General features: G+C 40.3%; 1 protein-coding gene across 1 annotated transcript in view; it reads right to left on the reverse strand.

Annotated features, from left to right (window-relative positions):
- LOC115368903 (complement C3-like) overlaps nucleotides 1–27,110 on the reverse strand; it is a 108,344-nt gene that overhangs the window by 16,835 nt on the left and 64,399 nt on the right. Inside the window, exons 2-29 of the mRNA XM_030065340.1 lie at nucleotides 26,138–26,232; nucleotides 25,311–25,399; nucleotides 24,749–24,831; nucleotides 24,559–24,646; nucleotides 24,341–24,452; nucleotides 23,513–23,633; nucleotides 23,176–23,291; nucleotides 20,790–20,936; nucleotides 15,920–16,019; nucleotides 15,248–15,336; nucleotides 13,540–13,728; nucleotides 13,244–13,399; nucleotides 12,867–12,996; nucleotides 11,043–11,111; nucleotides 10,223–10,420; nucleotides 8,515–8,623; nucleotides 8,319–8,407; nucleotides 7,951–8,090; nucleotides 4,695–4,907; nucleotides 3,635–3,692; nucleotides 3,440–3,529; nucleotides 3,069–3,275; nucleotides 2,808–2,883; nucleotides 2,468–2,627; nucleotides 2,257–2,346; nucleotides 1,569–1,719; nucleotides 1,289–1,374; nucleotides 1,110–1,187 (exon numbers count right to left, since the gene is read on the reverse strand). Of these exons, the coding sequence (XP_029921200.1) occupies nucleotides 1,110–1,187; nucleotides 1,289–1,374; nucleotides 1,569–1,719; nucleotides 2,257–2,346; nucleotides 2,468–2,627; nucleotides 2,808–2,883; nucleotides 3,069–3,275; nucleotides 3,440–3,529; nucleotides 3,635–3,692; nucleotides 4,695–4,907; nucleotides 7,951–8,090; nucleotides 8,319–8,407; nucleotides 8,515–8,623; nucleotides 10,223–10,420; nucleotides 11,043–11,111; nucleotides 12,867–12,996; nucleotides 13,244–13,399; nucleotides 13,540–13,728; nucleotides 15,248–15,336; nucleotides 15,920–16,019; nucleotides 20,790–20,936; nucleotides 23,176–23,291; nucleotides 23,513–23,633; nucleotides 24,341–24,452; nucleotides 24,559–24,646; nucleotides 24,749–24,831; nucleotides 25,311–25,399; nucleotides 26,138–26,221 (3,318 nt within the window). The 5' untranslated portion in view covers nucleotides 26,222–26,232. The remainder of the gene's footprint in view (nucleotides 1–1,109; nucleotides 1,188–1,288; nucleotides 1,375–1,568; nucleotides 1,720–2,256; nucleotides 2,347–2,467; nucleotides 2,628–2,807; nucleotides 2,884–3,068; nucleotides 3,276–3,439; nucleotides 3,530–3,634; nucleotides 3,693–4,694; nucleotides 4,908–7,950; nucleotides 8,091–8,318; nucleotides 8,408–8,514; nucleotides 8,624–10,222; nucleotides 10,421–11,042; nucleotides 11,112–12,866; nucleotides 12,997–13,243; nucleotides 13,400–13,539; nucleotides 13,729–15,247; nucleotides 15,337–15,919; nucleotides 16,020–20,789; nucleotides 20,937–23,175; nucleotides 23,292–23,512; nucleotides 23,634–24,340; nucleotides 24,453–24,558; nucleotides 24,647–24,748; nucleotides 24,832–25,310; nucleotides 25,400–26,137; nucleotides 26,233–27,110) is intronic.

The following is a 27,110-nucleotide window of genomic DNA, read 5'->3' on the forward strand; positions in this document are numbered from 1 at the left end:
GAGAAAGAGAAAGAGAGAATGAGAGTGACAGTGACTGAACCCACAGTACCAAAACCAACACATAAATGTGAGCTTGGTTGAGATTAGGGATGTCACGATTATAGATTTTCTTGGTACGATTATTGTCAGAGAAATAATCACGATTTTACGATTATTATATATTAATTACTTTCACACTATAAATGTATAAAATCACACGAACACTCCTTATAGATATTCACGTTTCATTTATTTCCATGCCAACATAACAAAAATAATATTTAGCTGCCCTTTGAAAAATAAATAACACTGTAACAGTGAAAATAAATTACAATGTTACATGCTTTTTATGGTTGTAGAATTGTGCAATGAGTGAGTGCTTTCCGATGCACTCCATCGGAAAGCTCCGGTTCTCTGCTTTCAGAAACTGTCTGAATTTTTTCGATCGCACCATTGGTTCAGGAGTTACGGTACTGATTGGACGGTCGAAGTGTCAGTAGTCCTACGGAGTTACCGTAATGGTACTGTATATAGGCGCAAAGCTCCGTTTCTCCGGTTTCCGACGTTTTTTTTTTAAGTTTCTGTATGTCATAAACGGTCTAGGAGATAAAGATATGTAGAGTAGGCATGCCGAATCCTGTCGGCTCCGACATCATCGGTTTAAGAGACATCTTTGCTGTCTTCCCCGGGCTTCATTAACCTGCAGTCCATCCTGTGGGTTGCAGTGCGTCACCATAGACATACCGGTATATGTCTGTGTGTGTCACTGAAGGCTAACGAGGCTCACTTTCGACGGCACATGAAGCGCCTGATTGTCAACAACCAAGTCCCGCCCCCGCCCTACTTCTGATTGGCTAGTAGGCCTATGTTAATGTGGTTGAGAACGAAAGCTGCACTTCTATTGGATCCAGAGAAATGTCTGTTAGATAAATCTGGGCGGACCCAGATTTTTTTTTTTCGCAGTTTGCAGTTGTTTTGGTTCCGTGCGACTTGCGCTGCCTTTGGTTCCGCGTCCGGCATGATCTTAGGAAAGTGACGGTGTTTAGGAACCTTCACGAATAATTAACCGTGGCGTTTAAAATCGCGGATATTCGTGAAATCAAATAATCCTGACATCCCTAGTGTATTACCTGAGTGGATCCATAGCCGCCGCCCACTTTCTTCTGTTTGTTGAACCATCTGACAATAGGTCTGGCATCTTCAAAAGCCTTTGATCACACAGTCAATGAGATACAATGGATGGTAACTGTATTGTACATTTTAACTGTGCTGCATAAGCTAGTGAATCACGTGAAGTGGATATTCTCACCTTCACCTTGACCAAGGCCAGAAGAGCATAAGCTGTGGCCTCCAGTGTGAAAGCATCTCCTCCAGCAGGCACAAGCCAGTGGGTGTCTAAGGACCACACACACACACACACACACACACACACACACACAAAGTTAATAACCTTCAATCCCTGAGCACAGTTATATTCATATGGCTGCATCTATAAATGTGCAGTATTTTTTTTTTTTTTTTACTTTTTATCTATTGACTCTGCATGTAGATATTCTGATTATGTGTAGGAATGAGGTCATATGCGAAACCTGAGGTTGCAAAGCGGTCGAGGATCTCCCGGTTTAGTTTGTTTTCATTGGCCAAGGCATAGGATGTAATGGCAACAGCATATGGGTTGGTGAGGCTGGGCAGACGCCTTTCCAGGTAACCAACTGATTTGTCTATACTGCCAGGAAGACTCTGGACACATGGAAAAGATACATTAGGAGACTTTAACAGTGTGATTTTATTTATATTATATGTAATTTCTGTTGAGAATTGAAAATGTGTGGAGAAAAAGAAAGAGATGGGATGTAGAGCAAAGATCAAAACACGGGCATCACAAGTTAGAAAGGGGGTCAATAAAAAGTCCCATTAAAAATTAAAGTGCATTGACCTTATGCACGTCAACCATTTTCACCTTATAGCACAGATACAAACTACTGTGGATAAATCCCAAACTAAATAAACGAATACATGGGCAAAAACGAGTACCCTGCTTATTGTTCTTGTAATAAAATTAACTCATTAACTTTAAAGAGAAAAAAAGTGACTGATTTTTGTTACTTTGTCCTGTTTTTCTGCATGACTGTGATGTATAGGCTAGGCCAAGCTTCATTAATCTTTATTAATATTAGAGGGGAGAGGGCAGCTGGCAAAGCAAGGGGAGAGATGGAAATGAACAGATGAAGAAATGAAGGTAAGAGACAACAGTGTGTGTGGGTTAGTTATACTCACATTAACAGTGGCAGCACATAGAGTGCGTGACTCTTGCATAGCTATGACTATGAAGGCTGTCAAAGAGACATCAAAATCTCTGCCATCTCCCTACACACACACACACACACACACGTCACCCTCATCAACATCATCAATCACTTATCTGCTTTTCTTTTAAAAAAACAGGAAATGTTATCATCTTCATTAGTTTTTTTGGCATTGAACTTACAGTCATCAGTCCATCGTATACAAATCCAAGTTCATTAAAAACACCATCAGGCTGTTGTCTTTTGAGAATCAGCCACTTGATGGCATCACAGAGCACATTGTTTTGCACTGCAACCAGATTATTGGCCATGGCAAACACCTTGGCTACATAGGCTGTCAGCCTTGGAGAGGAGAGGAGAGGAGAGGAGAGGAGAAGAGAGGAGAGGAGAGGAGAGGAGAGGAAAGGATGTGCAACAGTTTCATTAGCTTTGATTTAATTAATTACCGCATGAGATACATCCTAAATCCTTGCATTGACTTCTAAGATAAAAAAGTAAAAGACGTGAGCAGGAATGCCTCACCAAGTGCTGCTTTTTCGGTGTTCCCACACAGCAAAAGACCCATCATCCTTGCGGTAGTTAAGCTGGTTCTGGTAACCTGGCCAGATTCAAAAACACACAACCTGTGTATTTACAGCAAGACATTTCTGCACTGAATCTTATCCAGTATGAGCCAGTTTGTAGACATGGATAGAACCCTTTAAATGGGTCTCCTCAAACTAAATTTAGTCTGGGACCTCAGTAAGGCTTTAGCCAGGCCAAAATGTGGCTGTGTTTGTCTACCTGTCTTGATGTGTCGAAGGGCTTCATCACGTTTATCAAAGCCCACAGCTTCCCACTGGTTGGTTTTGTCCAAATATGTGGCAGCAATGACAGGTAAGGCTGTGCTGTGCATGTTCTGTTCTCCACATCCATAGGGAGTTCGAATCAGACTGCCCATAGAGTTCCCACTGACCGCACTCTCCACCAGCGTGCCCATCTGTGTTCCTCCTAGCATGCACACACACGGAAACACATGAACACACCCACACACACAAACGCTGACATTTGGGGTCAGACAGTGGTTAATTACAGTAATTATATTTTAAAGCTGCAAAGGCACTTGTAGAGGCACTCAACACACTGACATGTGAAAATATAAAGTTGTGTCTCACCATTCACAGAGATCTCTGTGCTGGTAGGTGTGTTTGGGACCAGATCTTTTTTAGGAATTGCACTGTTGATAGTTTCCTCTTGTCTACCACCTGAAACAAAGTGGTAGTTAGCAAATCAGAGGTTAACAAAAGAAAAATTGTACTTTCAATAATTACTGCTTTTTCATAATTCAGTTATTAATGTATTAAACTCACCGTGTTCACTGGGGTTTAAGGTTACATTCTTTGGAGTTTTTATCAGAACTCCTTCAGGCTGATGAAATAAATAAGTAAACAAACAAACAAACAAATAAGTATCATAATCATCACAACTACTTTTAATTATGCCATATGTAGTTCCAATCTCATATTTTTATGAGACTGATGAGTGCCAGTTTCACGTTGTACTGGCTCTCAGGCCACACCTATGTATATGTATCACTGTGCCATGTTTACTTTAGATATCTCTACAGGAGCTAACTCAAAGTGACGGTTGATGACTGTAGCAGCTGATACTCAGTAACAGTCATATAAATGGAAGTATTTTGCTTTGTGGAGTAATTTTCTAGGCAGCTAACCGTAAAAAATAACTATAAACATTCAATAAAGAAGCTGTGGTATAATCACAATAATACACCCAAGGTCATGCTACAACGTGCAATATTAGCTCTGGTCTGCCATATTATAGCTTTTAAAGGTGCAATGTGCAAAATTGAGGGCTGATCGAAGTAAGGACGTGTTTAGACTCAACTGACAAAAAAACATGGCATACAGTCAGTGTGATATTTATCAGTGAGTTAGGCTGAATCACCCTCTGAATTTTATGCTTATTCAGCTTTTGTTTTTTTTCTGGGTTAGTTCATGGGTCCGATGATGAGGACCACATAGACTCAACTATCAATTTTCATGCTTAACCCATGTTTGTTATTTGAGTGTAAAGGGTTTTCACTTTCACAAGTTTTCACAAGTCTACATAATGTAGCTTTAAGTAAATGTAAATGTTTTACATTCTTTTGCAACACATGACTTATTATCAGCTCTATTTGAGAAGCTCTATGCACACAGGAAACAAATTGAGACAAACACCAAAAAAAATCAGATTGTAAATTATTATCATTACAACTATAACTTGAATTTCACCCTCAAATTAGTGGCTAACTAGTCTTTCTTATATGTATTCACTGCAATGGGAGACCAACAGTGTACAAACTACAGATTATCTTTCCTTGATGTAATCCCATGATAATAATCCACTATTGGAGTCTGTCTCTCTTACCACCACTAGCAGCATCTTCATGATTCCATCGTTGAGAGATGAGTCCTTGACAGCTGCTTTGACCTCAATACGAACTCTCCCCTCCTTCATGGGAATAATAATAAAGGGCACCGCCCGTGTAGAGTCAGGTCCAACTTTGATCTCCTGACGATATCTTCCACGCTTCAAGGCTGAACTGCACACATGCTCTTCCTCAAGCAGATCAACACGTACCTTTAAAAAGTGACAGAGATGGAGAGATGGCAAGAGAGAGAGTGAAAGACAGAAAGAGATAAGAGTGGATAAGATTTTCATGAAATACATTGTTAATTCTAGGGCCAGATTTACTAAGAGAGATGCATAATTAGCGTAAATTACCTATTTAGCACCCTATCTAGGCAATCTATTTTAAGTGAGTGTACCCTCTACAGCAGGGGTGTCCAATCATGGGCCAAGAGGCTGCAGATTTTCATTCCAACCAAGACCTTTACCAGGTGATTTCACTGATTAGTTCCTCCTTTCTGATACAAGGTGAGGTGAAGTCACCTGGTGGAGGTCTTGGTTGGAATGAAAACCTGCAGCCTCTTGGCCCTCTGTGGCACATGATTGGACACCCCTGCTCGACAGATTCTGTGTCTGGTGGAGTGCCTCATGGCTCAGCCTTTGGCCCCCTGATTTTTCTATTTACTGCTTGGTTACAATACACTTTACACAATATTAGCTTCCATTTTTGTGCGAATGGCACACAGCTTTATTTCTCTTTTGACCTTAGAAGCAATATCCAGTTTGTCATTCTCCAGACATGCCTAAATGAGGTTAAAATCTGTTTGATGTACCGTTTTGCATTAACGGCGTTGACAACTTTTTGATAAAAAAACAATTTTGTATTCTCAAAAAGGCTTTATATGAAGAATGAAATACAAATTCTTTTTACTCCTGACAGTAAGAAAGAGCAACAATATCTAATACAACAAGCTCCATAGATCAGTCATGACAGAGCTTGATGGACCTCAGCACTGGACAGCACTCATTTCTGGCTTATTCTCCCTATACAATTGTATTAACTGATGAGGGATAAAATCATTTTTAATTTGTTTCTTCTTTATTTTGGTATTATGTAGGCCCACTTAAATCACCTTTTTTTAAAGATGAGTCTTTATTAAAAGTAATGTGTGTTTGGTTTAAAGTAAAAATGTGAAAAACAGAAAACATAACTGTGTGCAGAGGACAACATCTGTGAGACAGATCAGACATGTCCTTAAGACAGATGCCACCATATTTGCAAAGAAGCAAAACCTCAAAACTGAAGCTTGGTCAAGATCTTTGCTGCTGCAGCAATTGCATGGCTCCTTTTAGGTGATAAGTTTGCACAACATTTTGTTTGGTGATCATAAATAACCTCTCTGTTCTGAAAGGCTATCTCTATAGCCATGCATGTCTCACGTGTGCAATGCAGCTGCAGCTTTCTGTTCCTAAAATAAGATATAGCTTTTACAGGTATTAAATAGAGCCTGCAATTACCAAGGCATGAACTACCGTCAGGTTTCATAGAGGTCATTTTGACTCACTCACTCTCCACCCAGAATTTTTTCTCTTTTAGATAGACACCTACAAATGCATATATATTAAGATCAAAGCACAAAAGATGAGTCACCCCTCCTTATGATGCACATAAAAGTAGTGCTGGGCGGTATACCGGTTCATACCGAATACCATACCCCAATACCTGTGTGTGTGTGTGTGTGTGTGTGTGTGTGTGTGTGTGTGTGTGTGTGTGTGTGTGTGTGTGTGTGTGTGTGTGTGTGTGTGTGTGTGTGTGTGTGTGTGTGTGTGTGTGGAGCACACATAATGTTGGGAACAGCACGTGGAACGTAGCGCCGCGGGACATCGTTGGAGGGGTAACTGTTTTTGCAGTTGCACTCACTAAGCAGTGGGGACTCAGAAAATGTGAAGCTGAAGAACTTTTACCAAAAAGAGGAGCTGTATCGGCTGTTTGGAAGTTCTTCGGCTTCACAAAATGCGTCTGACAAAAGCAAAGAAAACTTTCCAGGCTACAGCAGCGCACTGACATAGATTGTGTAACAAAGTGAAGAGTTGCCACTCCGCTCTATTTTCACTGGCTAACAGCAGCACACTGGCTTAGCTTGTCTATTCAGAGAAGAGGTAACACTTTGGCTTATTTTTCAATCTATGTTATCACATGCATACTATTGCTCATTCATTGGTAGCTGAATTGTTAGGTCTATTTGATAAGTAATTCACATTTTTAAAATAATAATAATAATTTAACATATTGTTAAATCAGTCAAATCAGTCTGCATATTAATGCAAGTGGCCTTAAATTTGCATATTAAAAATGTTCTGTATTTTGAAAGCAACTGTCATACATTCTGATTCCTTCACTTCATTATAATCATGAGTGCCACCTCTCCGCATCATTTTATGTTGCCATGTAAACCTGTATTAATACTAGGGTGGACAACTTGGACATTAATGTCCAGTTGTCTGGACATTAATGTCCAGTATTCATTCCTCATGACAGTAAAATAGGTCATTCTAAGTTAATTTACTGCAGTAATTCTTCTCTAAATAATTAGAAAATGTGGTTAACACCCAGTCGTGCATGAAAAAAGAAAATACCGTCATATACCGTGAAACCGTTATAATTTTGAAAAATACCGTGATATACATTTTTGGTCATACTGCCCAGCACTACATAAAAGAGCCATTGGAACCCATAAATTGATCAGTACCAGTGCTAAAACAAGGTTTGTTATACCGTGAAACATGAGTAAATCTGGCCCACAGTGGCCAGACATTATTGTACTCAATGTAGTATCATTTTAAGTGTGGAAAATTTGCATCAACTGAAAAATAAAACAATATCACCAAAAAACTGCAGCAACTGGAACAGTTTTTAATTGGCATTTCAGTTTAGCGCAATCTAATTTGTGGTCTTTTGCAAATTTAGTTTCTTTGGCACCTGCATAGAAAGGTGCAGACGTGTATAGTTTTGCTAAAATTTACAACTTTTCTTCTGTTGTGCTTTGTTCAATACTGAAAAGTTACGTTCATATTTAGGTAACAACCTGTTGCCAGCTATTGTTGTCAGGGACAAAGGATTTGTTGTGTAAGGCTAAGCTATGTGAAAACAACAACACAGAAATCACCAACAGCACTGTGAATAACTTCAATCACTTGAACACACATCACCAAGTAAGAGGTGTTGTGTTGGCAGTGCGCTCTGAATAGCAGGAGTCGATTAACCCAGACTTACAGTGGCAAGATCAGGGCTGTAGTTGTGTAGGATTGCCTTAACTTCCAGTTGCTCTCCACGGACAGCTGAGTAGGGCAGCCTGAGATCAATGAAGAACTGTTTCCGAACGATTACCTCTAATGGATCGGCCACACAGATACCTTCAGGACAGGAGGAGAGACACAACCAAGGGGTGAGACAGAAGAGAGGAAAACAGGGCAAAGGATGGGTGAGGGGACAGGGGAAAGGAAGTGGAAATATAAGAAAACAGAAGAGGGTCGATTTTCAGAAAAAGAGGCACACGCAGAAGCTCTTCCACATAGAAAAGTCCAAACTGCCATGGGTAATGTGTGAGATTTTTTTGTCGTGCAGAGAAGCAGAATCCTCACCGTTAGTGCTAGACAGGCTGATGCCAGTGAATTGCCAGGTTGTGATTGAGTCTTGCAGAGGGATGTTTTTCACTACTGATGTGGTTTCACTGAAACAGGGAAGCAAAGGCAGACAGGTAAAATGTAGCTTTTAATTCTAGTGGTGGTGTGAATACAGTATCTTTACGTTTATGTTTTTAAGTTTCAGTTGCCTCACCAGTTAGGGCAGTTTGGCAGTATGACATCCGACCACAGCCAGCTCTCAGGAAACTTAGTACGAGAAACAATCTCACTGCTGTCCATGTAACTTCTATCATCTTCCTCACCTAAAGTTTTAAAAGGAAAAGTGTGAGTTGCAGTCACCATTCTAGTTTCTCTCTCTCCTGTCCACTAAACCTCTCTCTTCTCCTTCCAGATCTCTCCTCTATTGTGCCTTCAAGCCTGTTATGGTCAGCAGCTCCGCCAGTTCCTCTGGTATTTCAAATTCTTCTCTCAAAACCTGCAAACTTTCAGAATTTTATGTCAAAAACTGTTTGTGAAATTTGTGAAAATGATTTGATTTCTGCCCTTATGGAACAAATTGCAATCAGTGGTAAGCAGAGCAACTTTGAATATCAGTGTTTGGTTTATGGAGCATTTAGTCTTTATCCAAAAACAAATTTCTATGTTGTCTCATAAAATACACAAATTTGGGAATTTTATCTTGAAATTGCCTTTTGACATGAGTTTGAAACCAGCGATAAAGGCAGTTTCAAATGGGAGGACACACCACCTTGTTTACTAATGTAAAGAATAGGATGGTAGAAGGATAATACTTAAATGTCTACAAAATCCTGTTATATCAAATATACACAAAAAGATAAACAGTGGAGTAAAATATCCTTATATTTTTAGTCATGATGGGGTAAAATAGTTGTTCTAAATGGATAAGGCATTTATAAGTTATGTTCTTTTACAACATCATTATACAGTAGTGGGCCCTCCCCTTTGGAAATAGGCTACATAGTCTGACTTAAATATGACTAGACTATTGTTATCATGCACACAGGTGGCTGCCTTCCTTGTAAAGCCAAGCCACTCAGAAAAAGGATCATCAAGATCTCAACTTAGCATTGCCCTCCAAAAACTGACTTCAAATGCATGAAAAGACACAACACTTGTCAAATAGTTTCAGTCAACAACACTCACAAAATTTGGGAACAGATGGTCCAGATAGTGGCACAATAGCAGTGATTTATAGTTTTAAATCATAAAAAAATCATCAGTATGCTGAAGCTATGTTTTTGCCTCAAACAAGACAAAAATTTCAACAACTTTCCAATTTCACACTTGTACCTCTATTACTAATTACAAGGTCAACTATTCAATTTTGATTGAAAACATTTTTGTTGGTCAGTCTCTTTTAGCTGGCCGAAGATAGCACCTCACTTTAATACCAACATGGGCACTCAGATGGGTACAAGTCCTTTTGCTATTTACACAGTGTACACACTGGATGGGACAATGACAACTGCACCAGGTGGACAGTAGCAAAGACACCCAGGTCTTTGCTACTGTCCTTTGACGCATTAACTCTCAAATTAAATACATTTGTACAACACGGTTTTTGGTATATCTACTGTAGCTTTAGTATATGTGATGTCATGGGCATAATAAATCTGTTTGCCTCTTCTTCTCTTCTTCCTCTGGCCATTCATGACTGCTTGCAGTTCTCGTTCTACTTTGGTTCTTCCTTTCCTTTCCTTTCTATTTTTTTTTTTTTATTTAGCATTTCTGCTTTATTTGATAGTGCCAATAGAAACAAAAATGGCAGAGGAGAGAGAGGGGATGATATTCAGTAAAAGGCTCAGCTTGGCCACTGTGGTAAGCACTTAGCCTTGATATGTGGTACAGTAAACGCTCTACTGGATGCCCCTGTTTCTTACTCCGAGCCAGGATGAGACTGTCATGTTTCATTTCAGCTCGTTGCCTGGCCAGCTCCTGGCAGCAGTGTAAGAACGCCTCAACGCAGGCTGCGCCGTCCGTGATGTACTCGCTGCGACGCTCGCAGTTGTATGATAGTGGGGTGTCCTTCATGCCATCCACACAGCACTGGCGCTGCAGCTTCTCTTGGAAGTGACTCGCTAGAAGAGACAGGGAAGGGTATTTAAGATTTTTCCTGATAAGATAAGATATAAGATAGCCTTTATTGTCATTGTACAGTCGCCCTATACAACGAAATTGGAGGTGCCACAACTGAGGGTGCATTTGTATAAGAAAAAAACAACAACACAAAGACAAGAATAAATAAATGTTATGACAAGACAGGCACAACAGATGTCATAAATAAAAGTCAGTGCAACACTGTTTTAATATAGGACTACACTCCTGATCAAAATTTTAAGACCAGTTGAGAAATTGCAAGAATTTACATTTTGCACTGTTGGAGTAGAGCTTCAAAATGCAAAAAGAAGAAATGGAAGTGAGACAAAAAAAAATTTTGAGGAAGACATTTATTGCAAACAGCCATTAAACTGAAATAGCCTGTTCATCAGCTGATCAAAAGTTTAAGACCACAGCCTTTAAAAGCCCAAATCTTCGCAAAAATGTGGATTCAGTGTCATTTTCTGATAGGTATCCACACTGTCATGACCTCCTGATGGCAAAGGCAAAAAAGCTAAAAATACAGTCAGACACACTACATTTGGTACATACATTTTGGATAGGCGGGGCTGTGAGGAGTTATTTGATGGTTTGAGCTCTTACCTAGGGTGGTTCTGACATCCAGAATAGTGGTGGCTCGTCTTCTCCTGCTGACGACTGGACACTTCAATTCTGGAGACAAAACACAGCAAGGTTAGATCCAGACTTGGAAGGTCAGTTGAATAACCACAGATGGTCCTGATCATATTCCAGTCACACTAATGTGAACACAGCAGTCACATTTCTAGTTTAACAGCTGCTTCAGTCCACATTAAACCAAATTTCAGATAATACAGGTATGCGAGATCTTAAATTAATTTTAATTTTGTAATATTGTAGTTACATACACATGCTGATATCAGTGATATTGTGGTATTAAGTGTGTGGATGATGTGGCTAGTTTGATGCAGGGAGTGGGTGTAGGCAGAATTGATCTACATGAAATGGCACAGATTTTTTTTTTGTAGTCATTAGGGCTGGGTTAAAAAAAAACAATGTAATTGATTTTCATCGATTTCCATTTTAATGGTGCGACATGAATTCATAAAATCAAAAAATCAATCTTTTAATTTAACTATTTTTTTTCTGCTTCGGATGTATGGTGCAAAGAAGCAGCCTGTGGTATCAACCCAGCTAGTCCCGTGTGACCGTGATTCTCTCCGTTTCAGTGGAAATACAAGAGATCTGACGTTAATTAGTCCTTGTCAGCCAGCCAGCTTGGGCTTATCATGCTTTCTAGACATTGTGATTCCCCAAAACTGAATAAATACCACAAATAGCAACACAAAACTGCTTTGCTAGCTCAATCATGTTGTAACTACAATATCCGCTGGAAAAAATATTTTTTCATGGACTGATAGTTACACTTCTGCCGACTTCTCAGTCATTTTTAATCTAACAGGTTCCGTGACAGCGACTCAGCAGCACAGCTGATCTTTATCTACAATGAACTTATATTTATATATATATTTAAATATAGGCTACTGCTTTCCATTGTTGGCACCAGAAAAAACATATATTTTTTAATATTTGATGACCCAAGATGTTGCCCGGCCGTACCGGCTTCATTTCCTGACCTCTCCAGCTCATCCAGCACTTCACTCGTCACTCTCACATATCTCGGCTTTTTCTGTTCTGTCTTGTCTTCCTTGTTCAGCCATTTATGCAAACTTAGGTCGCCAAATAAATCAAAATTGACAACAAAACAGTCCATTATGCAGGCGAAAAAAGTTGACCGCGACAGAAGATCACTGAGGCTGTTGCTATTTTTATATGAAGGGACATACGACCGTACAGCGTTGTTGAAATCGATGGTTTCCGAAGCCTCATTAAAATTCTGGAGCCATGCATTATTTCTCTGATTTTTTTATATCCAAGTAAAACTGGTATTTTAACTGAAATATCCCTGAATGAATCGATATCGAATCGAATTGAATTGGAACCTTGTAATATTGAATCAAATCGATCTGGAAAATCTGAATCGATACCCAGCCCTAGTAGTCATGGCAGAGCCCATTTTGCAACTGCATTTAAAAAAAGAAAAAAAAAATAGCTGAAGTGAATTCTTTAGCCCGCTTGCCACAGGATGGGACCAAAGCCAGCACAAGACTATACTGTATACACAGGAAATGTTTATATGCCTTAGCAATTGATATATTCATGCAAATAAAAAGAGACATAATTAACTATCAAGTATGCTCTTCATGAGTTGTTGAAGCTGAAATCATCCTGTGCCAAATGCAAAATTAACTAAGAGTTCAACTGATGGGAAAGAGAAAAATTAAGAGACATTATTGTATGTTTTTCATTGGACATTTAATATGTCCAATGAAATAAGACCAGTACGAGTAGAAAAATGGACAGAGGACAGGAGTGAAGTGTTGTCACCTAGTCTGTCGGCAGTCCCTGAGGCCATGCTGCTCTTAAATATCAGCCCGGCATCATAAAACACAGCCATGCTGTCCTGCCCTCCACCTGGTGTGCAACCTGTGTCATACTGCTCCACTATGTCCCATACCTGAGTGAGTGGGATAACACACATAGACATGCATACAAACTGGTGAGCACAAATACAGACAAATTGGTAACTCACATGAAGAATTCCATCATGAAATGTCAGGAGCAACTTCTGAAAATAAACATCACCTGCCTGTTCTAACTTCTGTTGAAAAGACGAACATAATGTGTTGCCCTGAGAGATACTGCTACATATAGCTTTTTGACTGAACCCCCAACCAAAAAACTAAAACAAATAAAGGAAATGCCTTTTTCTGAGTGAGGCGATGCTTGTTGTTGAGGACGTAGACGCCTTTGTCAACCGCCACCAGTCCCACTGTGGCACCTGGGTCTCCTGTGATCCTCAGACCAAACAATTTCCGAGGCTCAAAGGACGGAACAGCTCTGGTTGATTCCAGCTTCAGCTAAAAATTGAGGAAAAGCAAGTGTGTATCAGATGCCAGGTGCCATAGTAAACAAGAATTTGTTCTTAATGACTTGCCTGGTTAAATAAAAGTTAAACATAGGTTAAATAATGTTGTGTTGTCAGGGTTGTGTGTCTTACCGAGCCCATACAGGAGTCTGTGACATCCACCCAAATGGAGTCTGATACCACCTCTTCATTCACATGGTAATAGGCTACAATGCGGAATGATGGTAGCATCTCCTTGGTAACGAGCTCTATCAGGGTTATCAGTACTTGCCCTTGTGCCCTGTGATGGCCAGATTTCACCAGCTGTCCTCTGCTCAAGATCTGAGAGAGATTTCCGTATCAGAGCCCATTCAATATAACACATACCACACATACATACACACACTATACACTTGTGTGGGAAGCAGCAGAAACACATGCACACACTAGGGATGAGCGAGTACACCACTATGTGTATCTGTATCTGTATCTTTTTAACCATCTACATTATCCGTATCTGTATCCGTACTCGGAGTGAGCGGGGCCGAAACCAGAAGTTGGTGGTGTTTGACCGGAAATGGGTGGGGCTTAACCGGTATGTTATTTTAAGCCTGAAATTGATACGAGTTGATCAGAAGTTGCTATATTTATTGTTTGCTGGAAAACTATTTTCAGAACAGCCTCAGACTGTGACTCTGCACCACGTCTGGTATGAGCAAAGTTTTCCAACTGACTTCATAGCAACACAGTCGGTTGATATCAAAACAGTTGGTAAGAGCTAGCAGATGGTAGGAAAAAAAAACCAAAAGCGGTGTGTCAGCGGTGAGAGACGCGATGCAAGTCGCATTCAGCCTGTCTGTTCAAAAGCACTGCGTCTGTTACCACTCAAGTTTAGCAGAAACTCTACTGACTATCAGTGATTACAAAGGTAAGAGCTAGCTGAAAAAAACCTGACAGGTACTGAAGAGAGACGCGACGTGATCTGCCACACCTGTGTGAGTGACAGCTGAGGTTGTCCCTGTGTGCGTGTGTGTGTGTGTGTGTGTGTGTGTGTGTGTGTGTGTGTGTGTGTGTGTGTGCGGCGCACACGGCAGAGGGGAGGGGCGCTGTGTGTGACTAGCCTATCACACAATGTGGACACAGTCAGCTACCCAATGAGGATTTTCATTCATCACGAGCACAGATATTGACTCATATTACTCGGATCATACTCATACTCGGCAAAAGTGCTTTATCCGTGTAGTAGTGTGGCAGGGTCTAAGCTGCAGGCCAGGTCACCTACTTGTTTGGGCGCCAGGAAAAGTGTAAGAGGCAGGCCATCGTGACCTGTAGCCTACTGGCACCGAACAAGGCAAGTACAGGAAAGGTGTGATAGCCAAGCCATTGTGATCAGTACTGTCACCAAAACAAGGCAAGTATAGGCTAAGAACATGAGTAGGAAACTGGAGATTCTGGGAAATAGGCAAGCACACCACACACAAACTCATGATGTGGAGTAATCAGAGGAAACTGGTTGGAGTCCAAGTTAAGCGAGGTCGAGAGATGTTCCCACATTAATGAGAAGTTAGGTCTGCCAAAATGTTATGAGATACTGTCCAAAACAACGCATAACCAATACACACCCAGGGTATAAAAAGTGATGGCATGATCTGTAATGGGGGCTTTTTGGAAGAATTGTCTCTGATCTACGTTGTTAGTAGAGCCGCTGTAAATGAAGAGATTCCCCATCTGAATGCCTGTGTCCCGACCATCTGATTCCTTTTTGAACCACCACTTTCTGCCACGACATCCGTACCGGATGCTCGTTTCAGCCGAGTATCCGGCTCAACCCTAGCACACACACACACAAAGCTTAACTCACCAGGTATGTGATGTCGTGATTACCCTGCTTGTTGAGAATGAGGTTTATTTTCAGGTTGTCTCCTAAGTTCACCTCAGATGTGTCCACCCCTGTAATGTCACAGCCCTCAGTTACTTCTAGATATTGAAGAGATCTTGAGCATGCATCAGAATCAGAGATACAGGAACTAGCACTACAATCAATAGCCAGTGTTGATGGTAATGCGTTACTGTAATTTATTACTTTTAGCAATAACAAAGTAATAGAAGGAGCTTCTAATATGATTTGAGTAAAATTATTGCAGTTACCATGTCAAGTAACATGTACCTCTGCCACACACAGGAAAAGCTAACTAAATGGGGAAGACAGACTCTCACTTTTCTGTTTGAGCTTGAGATTCTATATTTTAATGCATAGTTGTATTCATGCGTTTATTTTGGTGAAAGTTATGCAGAAGTTATGTAATCAATAACACACTACTTCCCACAGATAGTAATAGTGTAAAGTAAGTTGTTACTTTCAAATGAAAGTAACTAGTAGCCTAATATGTAATTCATTATATATTTTAAGTGAAAGTAACTAGTGATATGTAGTTACATTTTGAAAGTAACTTCCCCAACACTGTCAATAGCATCATCAGCAGCAGTTAAGATTTACATATAATAGAGTAATTTTATTTAAAAAATTCATTACCTATGTGGAGGTAGTTGCTGCTACTGGTGGCATATGGCTTGGCAGTCATAGTGGCTACAGCCTGCTTATCTTCTGCAATGTTTGGATCATTGGTCTTTGCCTGGAATAGCACACACAAACAAATGCACATACAAACACACATGCACACACCCCCACACACACACATATACGCACACGTTATATGTATGTGTATGTACAGGTTATTTGTATATACAGTCATGAAAACTGCTTGTCACATTGCATCTTGTCTCAACTCAGCATCACCCTACCCATTTATTGTGCCATAAGAGAAATTTGGTTTGCAGACTGGATAAAATAGTTTTAAAGAAAAAACAACATATGCACAATGAAATGAAAACAGCTCAAACTGCTCTGTGAGTGAGAAAGCATACCTGTCAGTGCCTGTCAGAGATTACCTCTGCTGGTCTGTTATTATCATCTATCCTCATTCTGTTTTTGCTGCATGAAAGGACCATACCAGTTATCTTGATTGTTTGGCCCATTTACTACAGTTTACCCACATTTTACAGTACAGCTAGCCATTTTGCAAGTCTTGTTGCGATACTAAAGATTTCATAACAAATAACCAAAATCCCTTGATTTTCAAACATGAATTTTTTGGTTGAAATACCCACCTTAGCCCTCACCTGTGGCTAACAAAGACATCTCCATTCATAAACCACAGAACTGATTAGTGGTCATTATCTCCTGGCAGAGGGGCTGTTTCACTGCACCCAGTTGCAAGTCATCAAAACTCAACAATTGTACTGTTTTTAGGAAAACTAAGATTGATGACTTTGTTATGGTGATGGAATATTGGTGTGAAGAAAGTTTGAAGTCTCTCAATGTTTTTTTTTTTTCATAACATAGTACAATATACAGTTAGGTCCATAGGCATTTGGACAGTGGTACAATATTTATGATTTTCTCCTTGTACACCACCACAATGGACTTGAAATGGAGCAATCAAGACATGATTGACGTGCAGCCTTTCAGCTTTACAAGGGCTTGAACAAACATTTACAGCCAGTTTTATATCTTTTCGCGCCATTTTTAGAGGCTCAAAAGTAATTGGACAAACTATACATAACATATATAACTACATTTATAAGGATTATATTCAATATTCAATATTTGCAGTCTATGAATACCTGAAGTCTGGAACCCATGAACAACATCACCAAATTATGCATTTCCTCCATTGAGATGCTCTGCCAAGCTTTTACTGCTGCTGCCTTCAGCTGCTGCTTGTTTGTGGGTCTTTCTGCCTTCAGTTTGCTTTTCAGCAAGTGAAAAGCAGCTCAGCTGGGTTGAGGTCTGGGCACTGACTTGGCCATTGAAGAATATTTCACTTCTTTGCTTTCAGTAACTCTTAAGTTGCTTTTGCAGTATGTTTTGGATCATTGTCCATCTGCACTGTGGAGCGCTGTCCTATCAGTTTTGTGGCATTTGGCTGAATCTAAGCAGATAGTAGAGCCCTATAAACATCAGAATTCTTCTTGCTACGTCCATTTGTAGTCACATCATCAATAAACACCAGTGAGCCAGTTCCATTGGCTGCCATACATGCCCATGCCATAACACTGCCTCCACCATGCTGGACAGATGAAGTGCTCCGCTTTGGGTCATGAGCTGTTCCTTTCATTCTCCACACTTTTCTCTTCCCATCATTCTGGTACAAGTTAATCTTCGTTTCATTTGTCCATAGAATCTTGTTCCCGAATTGGGCAGGCTTTTGTCTTGCAAAGTCTAATCTGGCCTTCCTGTTCTTGAGAGACACCAGTGGTTTGCACTTTGCTGTATACCGTATTTATTTATTTGCAAACATCTCTTGACTGTAGATTTGGACAGTGATACGCCTACTTCCTCGAGAATGTTTTTGACTTCCCCAGATGTTGTGAATGGCTTTTTCTTCACCAGTGAAAGAATTCTTCTCTCATCTACTTGAGATGTTCTCTGTGGCCTTCGGGTGTTTTAGTGTTGCTGAGCTCACCAGTCAATTTCTTCTTTTTCAGGATACAAATTGTTGATTTGGCTACTCCTAAAGTTGTTGCTGTCTGTCTGATAGATTTTTTTCTTGCTTTTTGAGCTGAATGATGGCCTCCCTCACCTACACCTGAACCTCTTTGGATCACATGTTGAGGGTTCTGAGAAACAAATGCAAAAGCAAACATTTGAAATTAACTCCAGACCTTTTATTTTCTTGATTGGTCATGTAATAATGAGGAAAAAGGCCACTCCTGGCCATGAAACTTCTTTTCAGTCAAGTGTCCAATTACTTTTAAGCCTCTGAAAATGGGGTGACATTGTATAAAACTGTCTGTTATTCCTTAACAGTTAATGCCATATTTTTGTGCAAGCCCTTAAATTAAAGCTGAAAGTCTGTACTTCAGTCACATCTTGATTATTCCATTTCCGATCCACAGTGTTGGTGTACAAGGGCAAAATTATTATATTGTGCCACTGTCCAGTACTTATGGACCTAACTCTGTGGAAACCAATGACTCAATAAAAGGCAGGAAAAATTATATTGGAGGTGTAAAATATGACTGCTTGCCTTGAACAAAGATGAATATATATATGAAGTATATTAATTTTGTAGATATTAGGCTTAACATACAAAAACACTAGCATGGGTGTAGCCAGAAATTTTTCACTGCAGTTGCTTAGTAGTTGCTATACAATTGTACGGAGCTGCTTGATAATTTACTACAATGCCAATTAAACAGCTTAAATAAGGATATGGATGTCATTATTGGCCTACTTATTCAAATCAGGGCCGTCTGGGAGAAATGTGCGCACACCATGAAACAGATAAACATTATGGTGTAGGCCTAGGCCTGTCAAAATCAATTTGAAGTTCGTTGTTGATAATTTAACTGCTGGTATATGCCGCTTTTTCATGGCAGTGAGAAATGCACATAATAGCCCTAGCCTACAAACCATCTAACAATAACCTGTTTTTGAGTTAATTGAATGGCAAAATGCGAAAGAATAGCGCACAGAAAAGAACTGCATTATAAAACATGCCTTATAAAACAGGTGCTTCCCATCCTTAAATGTGATTGGCTGAGCCGCGTTCCATGCCGTTGTAAAACCAATGTAACCCACTGCATTCTGAGGCAGACCGCAGCACAAAATATCCCCGTGCCAGTGTAAATAGACAGCATTGCTTGGCAACCAACTACTCAGTAGCGGTTTTAGGCACGGGCGAAGTGGGCAGCCGCCCGGGGCGGCATTTTTTCATGTCACGTGGGGGGCGGCATGAGAGCAAAAAAAAAAAAAATCATCCTCGCTGCAAAGCAGTTTTCTATTACCGTATTCATCTGAATATAAGACGATATTTTTTCCATTGAAAAAAAAAAAAAACTTGCATATGTAAACCAGTAGGTAGGCTCGCCTGATGCCACGATTACCGGCGAATGGCCGCATTGCGCAGTCAATAATCAACCATGTTGTCTGTGTCATTGTCCGTTGTGCTGCTGCAGCCACGTATGAACAAAAGTTGATTTATAATGAAAGGTATATATGGCAGTATGTGTGCGCCGCTCACCTGTCAGATCCGACAGACCTGACTGGGTGGGCGCGGCACCGGTAGGCATCAGGCCGGTGCCACGGCTGGCCCGCCTGATGGCGGCCGGTGGCTTTTTTTTTATGCAAACAAAATTTTGTATAAGAAGTATTTTTCCCAAAAGGTATTTGTGCAGGTGCTGGAGCCCCTGCTGTGGGAGGGGCTCCAGAGGGGATGGGTAGTAACATGGAAGGGCGCAAGGCAGTAATTTCGCCCAGGGCGGCAACATGGGCAGAACGCCACTGCAACCCCTATGCACTCAACTTGATCATTACATTTGGAACTTAATCATTACATTTGTTGCGAGAAATGAACTGTGAAACAAACTCTGTGGTCTGTTCGCTGCTTTCAGAGCTGGTGTGAGGAGAAGAAAGAGACTGTTGATTTTCACCCAATCACAACATCTGTGTTGCTTGGCAACTAGGGCTGTGACAACGAACTTCGAAATTCGATATTAATTCGAACTGGAGGGAGGGATATAACGTTCGATTGCTGAAATTCACGTTCGAATGTGTGTGTGTGTGTGTGTGTGTGTGTGTGTGTGTGTGTGTGTGTGTGTCTTTGTTTACGTTGCGTAACGACGCAAATCAACGTTACGCGTGATCGTGCGCGGGATAAAAAAGTGTGGGCATGCATCAGTGCAGCGCGCACCTGTAGGAAGTTTACAGCATGGCTGAAAACAATGCAGCAGCAGAACCGGTCCCGGAGACTGAAATCACAGCTCCTGATCATCTCAAAAGTATTGAGTGAGAGTTGAAGTGCATTAGTTATCTTGCGTGCTTATTAAAATACGATCGTAAATACATCCAGATTATCATTATTAATGTTGTGCCTTTCAGAAGGAAAGCGCTTGTTAATATGGTTGAAACGCCCTCTGGCGGACAGACCGTAAATGACACCCATATTGTACATATCAATAGGCTAAACAATAGACTAAAATTGACCCTAAAAATTCGAACATAATTCGATATTTGACATTATAGGGCAATCGAAATTCGAAATTTATTTTGGAGGAAAGTCACAGCCCTATTGGCAACCATAACAAAATAATACAAATTATAACAAAAACACATGAAATGTTTCATTAAATGGTCACCATTTTTTTTTTAGAACACTACTAAAAAAAAATAGCATTTTAGTTTTCAGCCTTGGGGTTGCTTTGCGGTTGCTGGGCCACATTTTGGTATTGCAGCAGCAACTGCTACGCGCCTGATCACTAGTGTTGTCCTTTAAGCTTCAAACCTCTGAATATTCAAAAAGAAGATTTAATAATACATTCCTACAATTCCAGAAACTTACGTTGATATTCAGGTTTGAATCTCCTGCTACCGTGTTGATTGTAAGCTTGGCCATGCCGTTGGCTCCAGTTTGGCCCGCCACATCACCTGGACCCACCACCACTGGAATCCCAGATGCCGGAGTATCATCAGGATTCAAAACATGGAGCTACAATTGAGGAGATAAACAGCCAAGCCTTCACATTACATCAAAATATCCCAATAAAAACATGTCTAAGAGCCAACGAACTCACAATCTCTGAGACCAAGGACCACCTTTTATCTCTGTGAGCTAATTGGCAAGGGTCAATTCATGTGAGGCTTCACAAATTGACTAAGCCAGTCACATGATAGCAGCCACCTATACACGGAAAAGCAGATTTCAAACTGTAAAAAAAAAAAAAAAAATCAGTCATCAAGACAAAATTCTGAAAATACACATACACTCCTGATCAAAATTTTAAGACCAGTTGAAAAATTGCAAGAATTTACATTTTGCACTGTTGGATCTTAAGAAGGTTCTAAGTAGAGCTTCAAAATGCAAAATGAAGAAATGGGAATGAGACTAAAAAAAAAAAAAATTGAGTAAGCAATTTATTGCAAACAACCATTAAACTGAAATAGGCTGTTCATCAGCTGATCAAAAGGTTAAGACCACAGTCTTTAAAAGCCCAAATCTTCGCAAAAATGTGGATTCAGTGTCATTTTCTGTCAGGTATCCACACTGTCATGACCTCCTGATGGCAAAGGCAAAAAAGCTTTCTCTCCTTGAATGCGGTTGGATTGTTGAGCTGCATAAGCAAGGCTTCTCGCAGTGTGCCATTGCTGCTGAGGTTGGACGCAGTAAGACAGTCATTTTAAACTTCTTAAAAGATCCTGAGGGTTATGGAACAAAAAGCTCAAATGGAACAAAAAGGTCAATTTCACCGGCCCTGAGCCGGAGGATCCAATTGGCTGTAATTTGTTTTTAACAATGATTGAGTTGCTCTACAAAGGTTTCTTTGGTATTGGGGCTACATTTGGATGAAAGTTGCAAAGCTGTAGCACATATGGTTGCTTTATTATAAATTTTCAAAGTTTTGAAATTTAGAGGCTTGCTGTAGTGCCACCATCAGGACTATTGGCTTGTGTTTGCAGCTGAGGAAATCTGGCATGGGACTGGACCTTTGTGCAAAGTTTGGTGATTTTTCGCACATGGGAATGTTGCACAAACTGAGGCTTGAACTTGCAATTTTCGACACCGAGGACTGGCCTTTATCTCACTGAGCTAAAACCTCACATGTAGCTTCACAAATGGACTAAGCCAATCGCTGACCTGCAGGACAGCAGCCATCCATGCATGGAAAGGCAGATTTTAAACAACTGTCAAAAATTAAGACAAAAATCTGAAAATATACATATTGCATCTAGACAGCATGGAGATGTTGATCTTTTTTTTTTTTTTTTTTTTTTTAACAATGATTGATATGATTGATTCCATAAGTGAAAAACTGATGTTTAAAAATGCCAGTCTTGCATTGACTCCAATTGTTCATATGAGAGCAAAATTCAAAATGCTGTCAAAAATTGAGCTTTTGAGATAATCATCATCTACCATGTCCTGCAAAATTTTGTCAATTTTTTTCATGAACATTGAAGATTTATTTACCAAGAATTTGCAAGTGTATGTTTACAGTACCATTTACAGTCAAACATTTTGATGCACTGTAGGCTCAATTTTTGATAAATCAAAAATCTGTGTGGATCGTTTGTGTAGGACAGTCTGAAGATGCTCTGTAGCAAGTTTGGCGACATTTGAGCAAAAGTTGTGGGAGGAGATAGATTAAATAAGTTTTACAGTTTTTGAAAAAACAGAGTGATGAATTTCATAATTTGCAATAGGTTTGCAAAAGTGCACAAAACTTTCTTCAGTATTGGGGCTACATTTTGGTGAAAGTTGCAAAGCTGTAGCACATATGGTTGATTTGTTATGAATTTTCAAAGTTTTGAAATTTAGAGGCTTGCTATAGGGCCACCATCAGGACTATTGGCTTGAGTTTGCATCTGAGGTAATCTGGCATGGGACTGCACATTTGTGCAAAATTTGGTGATTTTTGACGCATGGGAAGTAGGACTTCCTCGGAAGAAAGATAGAAAGAAAGAAGAACGTGCAGGAATACAAGAGGCATCTGGCAGCTTAGGCTCCCTGGTCCCTACTACTTGGTCTCAACTGCTTTGATGTAGTTAAGCTACATTTTGTCATTGTGGGGAGCTTCAGTGCAGTGAAGCTTCATTTAATGTACAGTAACTGGTAGCTTAGCTCACTACATTTTACAAGTAGCTTGCCCAACACTGCATCTTGCTAGGGATATCAACAGTTAAAATAAAAGCCCTGTGTGTATATATATAAATTAAAAAATGTACTTTACCGTGACATCAAAGGACATTCCTGGTTTGAAATATTTGGGCGTCCTCTTGAAGTGGATGGTGTAAGGAGATGTGACAATTTGGATACCTCTCAACTCTGCCTCCACCATTTCACTGCCTGTAAGAGGACATGCGCACACACACACACACACACACACACACACACACACACACACACACGCACGCGCACACACACAAGTGCGCACACACACAAGTGCGCACACACAAACCAATAATGATACATGCATTTTCACATCACTACAAGGTCTTACTCTAACACCTCCCCCTTGCATCCACATGTCCTGTATAGAGAAAAACAGACCCTAACCCTCTGCTTACCGGTTTCTGTCAGCACACTGACAGCTACAAATATGGAATATCCCTCTAGTTCACGGATGTTACTGAAGGTCTTTGTGATGTGCTCTCTCAGCAGTTTGACCTCTCCAACACCATTTCTCACCTGGAGACATGGGAATCAACAAATATTCATTCAAAGGCAAAAGTTGACTTAAACTATTTAAAACAAATATTTTCAGTATATTTATTAATTTACCAGCTAAGTGTGTGGGTAGATGGTTCTCATACAGTAGATGTATGAGAACCATAATCATTGTTACATTTCTTAGATATCACTCGATGCTTTAGGTCTATGTGCTGAATTAATTATATGAACGGTATCAAGAGCCACACAGCTGTGCATAATAACAGCTGGTATGGCTGTTGGAGAACACAGCACAATCTGTAAAACAGTTTTTATTTCCCATTTATTTAACTGACAAGTATAAAGACTGGTAGAGCAGGTGGCAGACTGATATAAAAACGGCTGGTTTTGTCTTCATACATTTGTGGTCAATTGTGGGAGTGGAAAAGAGGCTGCTACACCATATACAAGTCTTCAGTGACCAAGTTTGATAAAACACAATGATGCGTATGCACAGTTAAATATTTTGTCACTTTGGAAAGGCAGCCTATAAGGTCCTATAGGTGTTTCTGCAGGTATTTGCACGTGTTTGTGTGCATGTGACTGAAAGAAAGAGAAAATAAGTGTGAGAGAGGAAAGAGAAAGATCAAGAAAGCCAGTGAGAAAGAGAAAAGAGAGGTGAAGACAGAAGACTGACCAACCAAGTGCCCAACAGATAGACAGAGATAAAGCTAAAATGTGCTGACCGGTATTCTCTGAAGAGAGGCAGGAAAGCTTTTCTTCTGATCCTTGTGCACCATATGCACCACCCCAAATACCACATATGCAGTCCCATCCACATTTTCACCAAACAGATACCTAAAACCACAAGTAAGAGGATTCTTAACACCAGAATAAGGTAGACCATAATAATCAAAAAGGGAGTGGCGAAAAAGCAACACCACCACCAGAAAACATCACCTACGTGGCTTTGATGTTGATGATGAGCTCTTGGGTGTCCACATAGAAGAAGGCTTTCTGAGAAGTTAGTTTAACTTCAAAACTAGGCAGCACTGGAGGATGGAGGTAATTTCATTTAGTGACAACCTTAAGATGGTAACCTTTGTTGTACAGGCTTTTATTAATAATTCAGTTACCAAGGGCCTCTTACTTACCATATTCTTTGACCTCAACCTCAGCAGAGTAGCTCAGCTGTGGGTTGCTTTGGAACTTGGCCACCACCTTCCACAACCCAGGACTGCACACACACACACACACACACACACACACACACACACACACACACACACACACACACACCAACTCATTGATTTAACAGAACCATAGTAAATCTATGACCACTATAGTTAGTTTGTTAGTCAGTGGTTACTTACACAGTGAGAAAATCTGTGTCTTTAATATTAACATCAGTTGCTTTGCCAAACTGCTTGCCAGCTTGGCTTTGGCTTAGTTAGCAACTAGCAAAGCCAGCTATAGCCGATGTCTTGGGATTGAGCCTGCTCTTTTCAGGGACTAAGATCAAACAGTGCTCACGTGTTATAGGGTGGATTGTTCCTTTAAATGTACATCATCCTAGTTGCTGTGTGCAACTCCAGGATTGGAATTAGTGGTGAGGAGTTGTGCAGGTAAAAGCACATACTCAGAGCAGCAGAGTCAAGGTCCGAATCAGGCCCCAGGAGAGTATAATTACAAAAAGCTGGCAAAATAAAAACTCACCTGGCAATTTCAGGAAGTTTGTAATGTCCTGAGTGGATCCCTGATTTCAGAGATACCGTGTCATGTGGAAAAATGATGCCATCAGGGGTCTAAAAATAAACAATATTGAAAAACAGACATCAACTGTGAATATTGCCAATTAGCCCAACCAATTAACAGCAGTCCTTAAATGATTATCTTCTGTCTATCATCAGTTCATTTCTTTGGTTGTTCAACATCTTATTTTATTGTCCCTCTCTTCCTGTCAAGGAGGAGGACAACATTTACAAAAATTGCACATATTTTCACAGTGGTCCCCTGGGAAAAGTGTCCTGTGTGCAGCCTGCAGTATTCAATAAATGAAGCCGTGGAGTGGCCATCTCTTGTACTGTTTTGGGTGTGTGTTGCACTGTGGGGGCATGTTGTACTTCTCTGCAGGCTGCCATCAGTAGTGATGAATGTGGACTGAGCATCCAAGAGACCAAGGTGTAGCAAATCAAGCCAAAAAGGTCAAACATGGGAATCAATTAAGGAGCCAAATGATGAAGAAAGAAAGAAAAGGATCATCAATGTAATTTCCTGTGAAGGATTAATAAAGTACTCATCTCATCATCATCATCTGTTATGATTTCACAAATGTCCCAGGAAGCTGATTCCTTGTAATATTACTTAAATAAACATAAAAGCAGCCAGTAGTGCTGTGACTTTGACAGTGCTTTTTTTTGGCAGTTTGTTCATTGGTGTTTCCTGCTGTCTCCTAGTATCCTGTTGCATTACTACCATTCTGTGTAAAATCTGTCTCTGTTCTCTAATAGCATACAATGTTTTGCCTTTGAATTATGCTCTACCTGAATCTCAATAGCAATGGAAGCATCATGTTGGCCGTCATCATTCCTCTCAACAGGTTTCATGCCAGGTGTCACAGCAAACATCCTATAATGGACTGAGTGTGAGAGAGAGGGGGACATGATTTTTTTTGTTGTTGTTGTTGTTGAAGGTGGTGGTTTGGTCATGTGACAAACATATCATGCCTATGTCATACCCTCTAAAATTCTACTCTTGTTAGATAATATCTTCCAAATAGCCAAATAGCTACAATTATATAAGGCAAGGTGTCAAATTTTTTAGCAAGCCTTTTTGCTTGATGGATTTCTGGACTCACTTTTGCTGTTTGGAGTGTACAGGGTCTTGTCGGTCTGTATGAAAATGTAACCAGACTGGAAGGAGACCAAGACCACCTTCTCCAGCACCCGGTCAGGGAATTTAGCTTGCAGGTACACGTACTGCTTCAGGGTAGGATCCCTGTCAAAGTCTGCAGCAGGGAGCTGAAACCAATAAGGCAAAACAGGAGGGGTGCAAGGGGAAGAGCATTTAAAAATACATAAAAATCTGGATTTCTATACTTAGAAGGTATATTTTTAGACAAGTTTAGTAATAGTTTATCTCCAAATTTAGCTCTCCTGATGATCCAGTCACTGTAACTTTAAATTTGATAGCAGTTTTTATGGATAAGTCTGCAGTATTTTTATCGTACCGTGATTTCGCTGAGTGCCTGGAAGTTATTTTGACTGGTAAGGGTCTCAACTTTGTGGGCCAGCCTTTTGGATTTAGTTGGATGGTTCATAACACTGATTTCCACATTGATGTCTGAACCAGAGCAATCCTGACATTCCACAAAGATCTTCTCTGGTGTTCCCACCCGCAGCAAGTTAGGGGCAGACAACACCTGCCTGGAAAATGGTAGTGATGGGGAAAGACATTCATGTATATCCTTGAACAGCTCACAGAAGGAAATGCACTGCTGCTCATTATACCAGTATA

This window comes from Myripristis murdjan, chromosome 1, assembly GCF_902150065.1.
Source record: "Myripristis murdjan chromosome 1, fMyrMur1.1, whole genome shotgun sequence".
Lineage (NCBI taxonomy): Eukaryota > Metazoa > Chordata > Actinopteri > Holocentriformes > Holocentridae > Myripristis > Myripristis murdjan.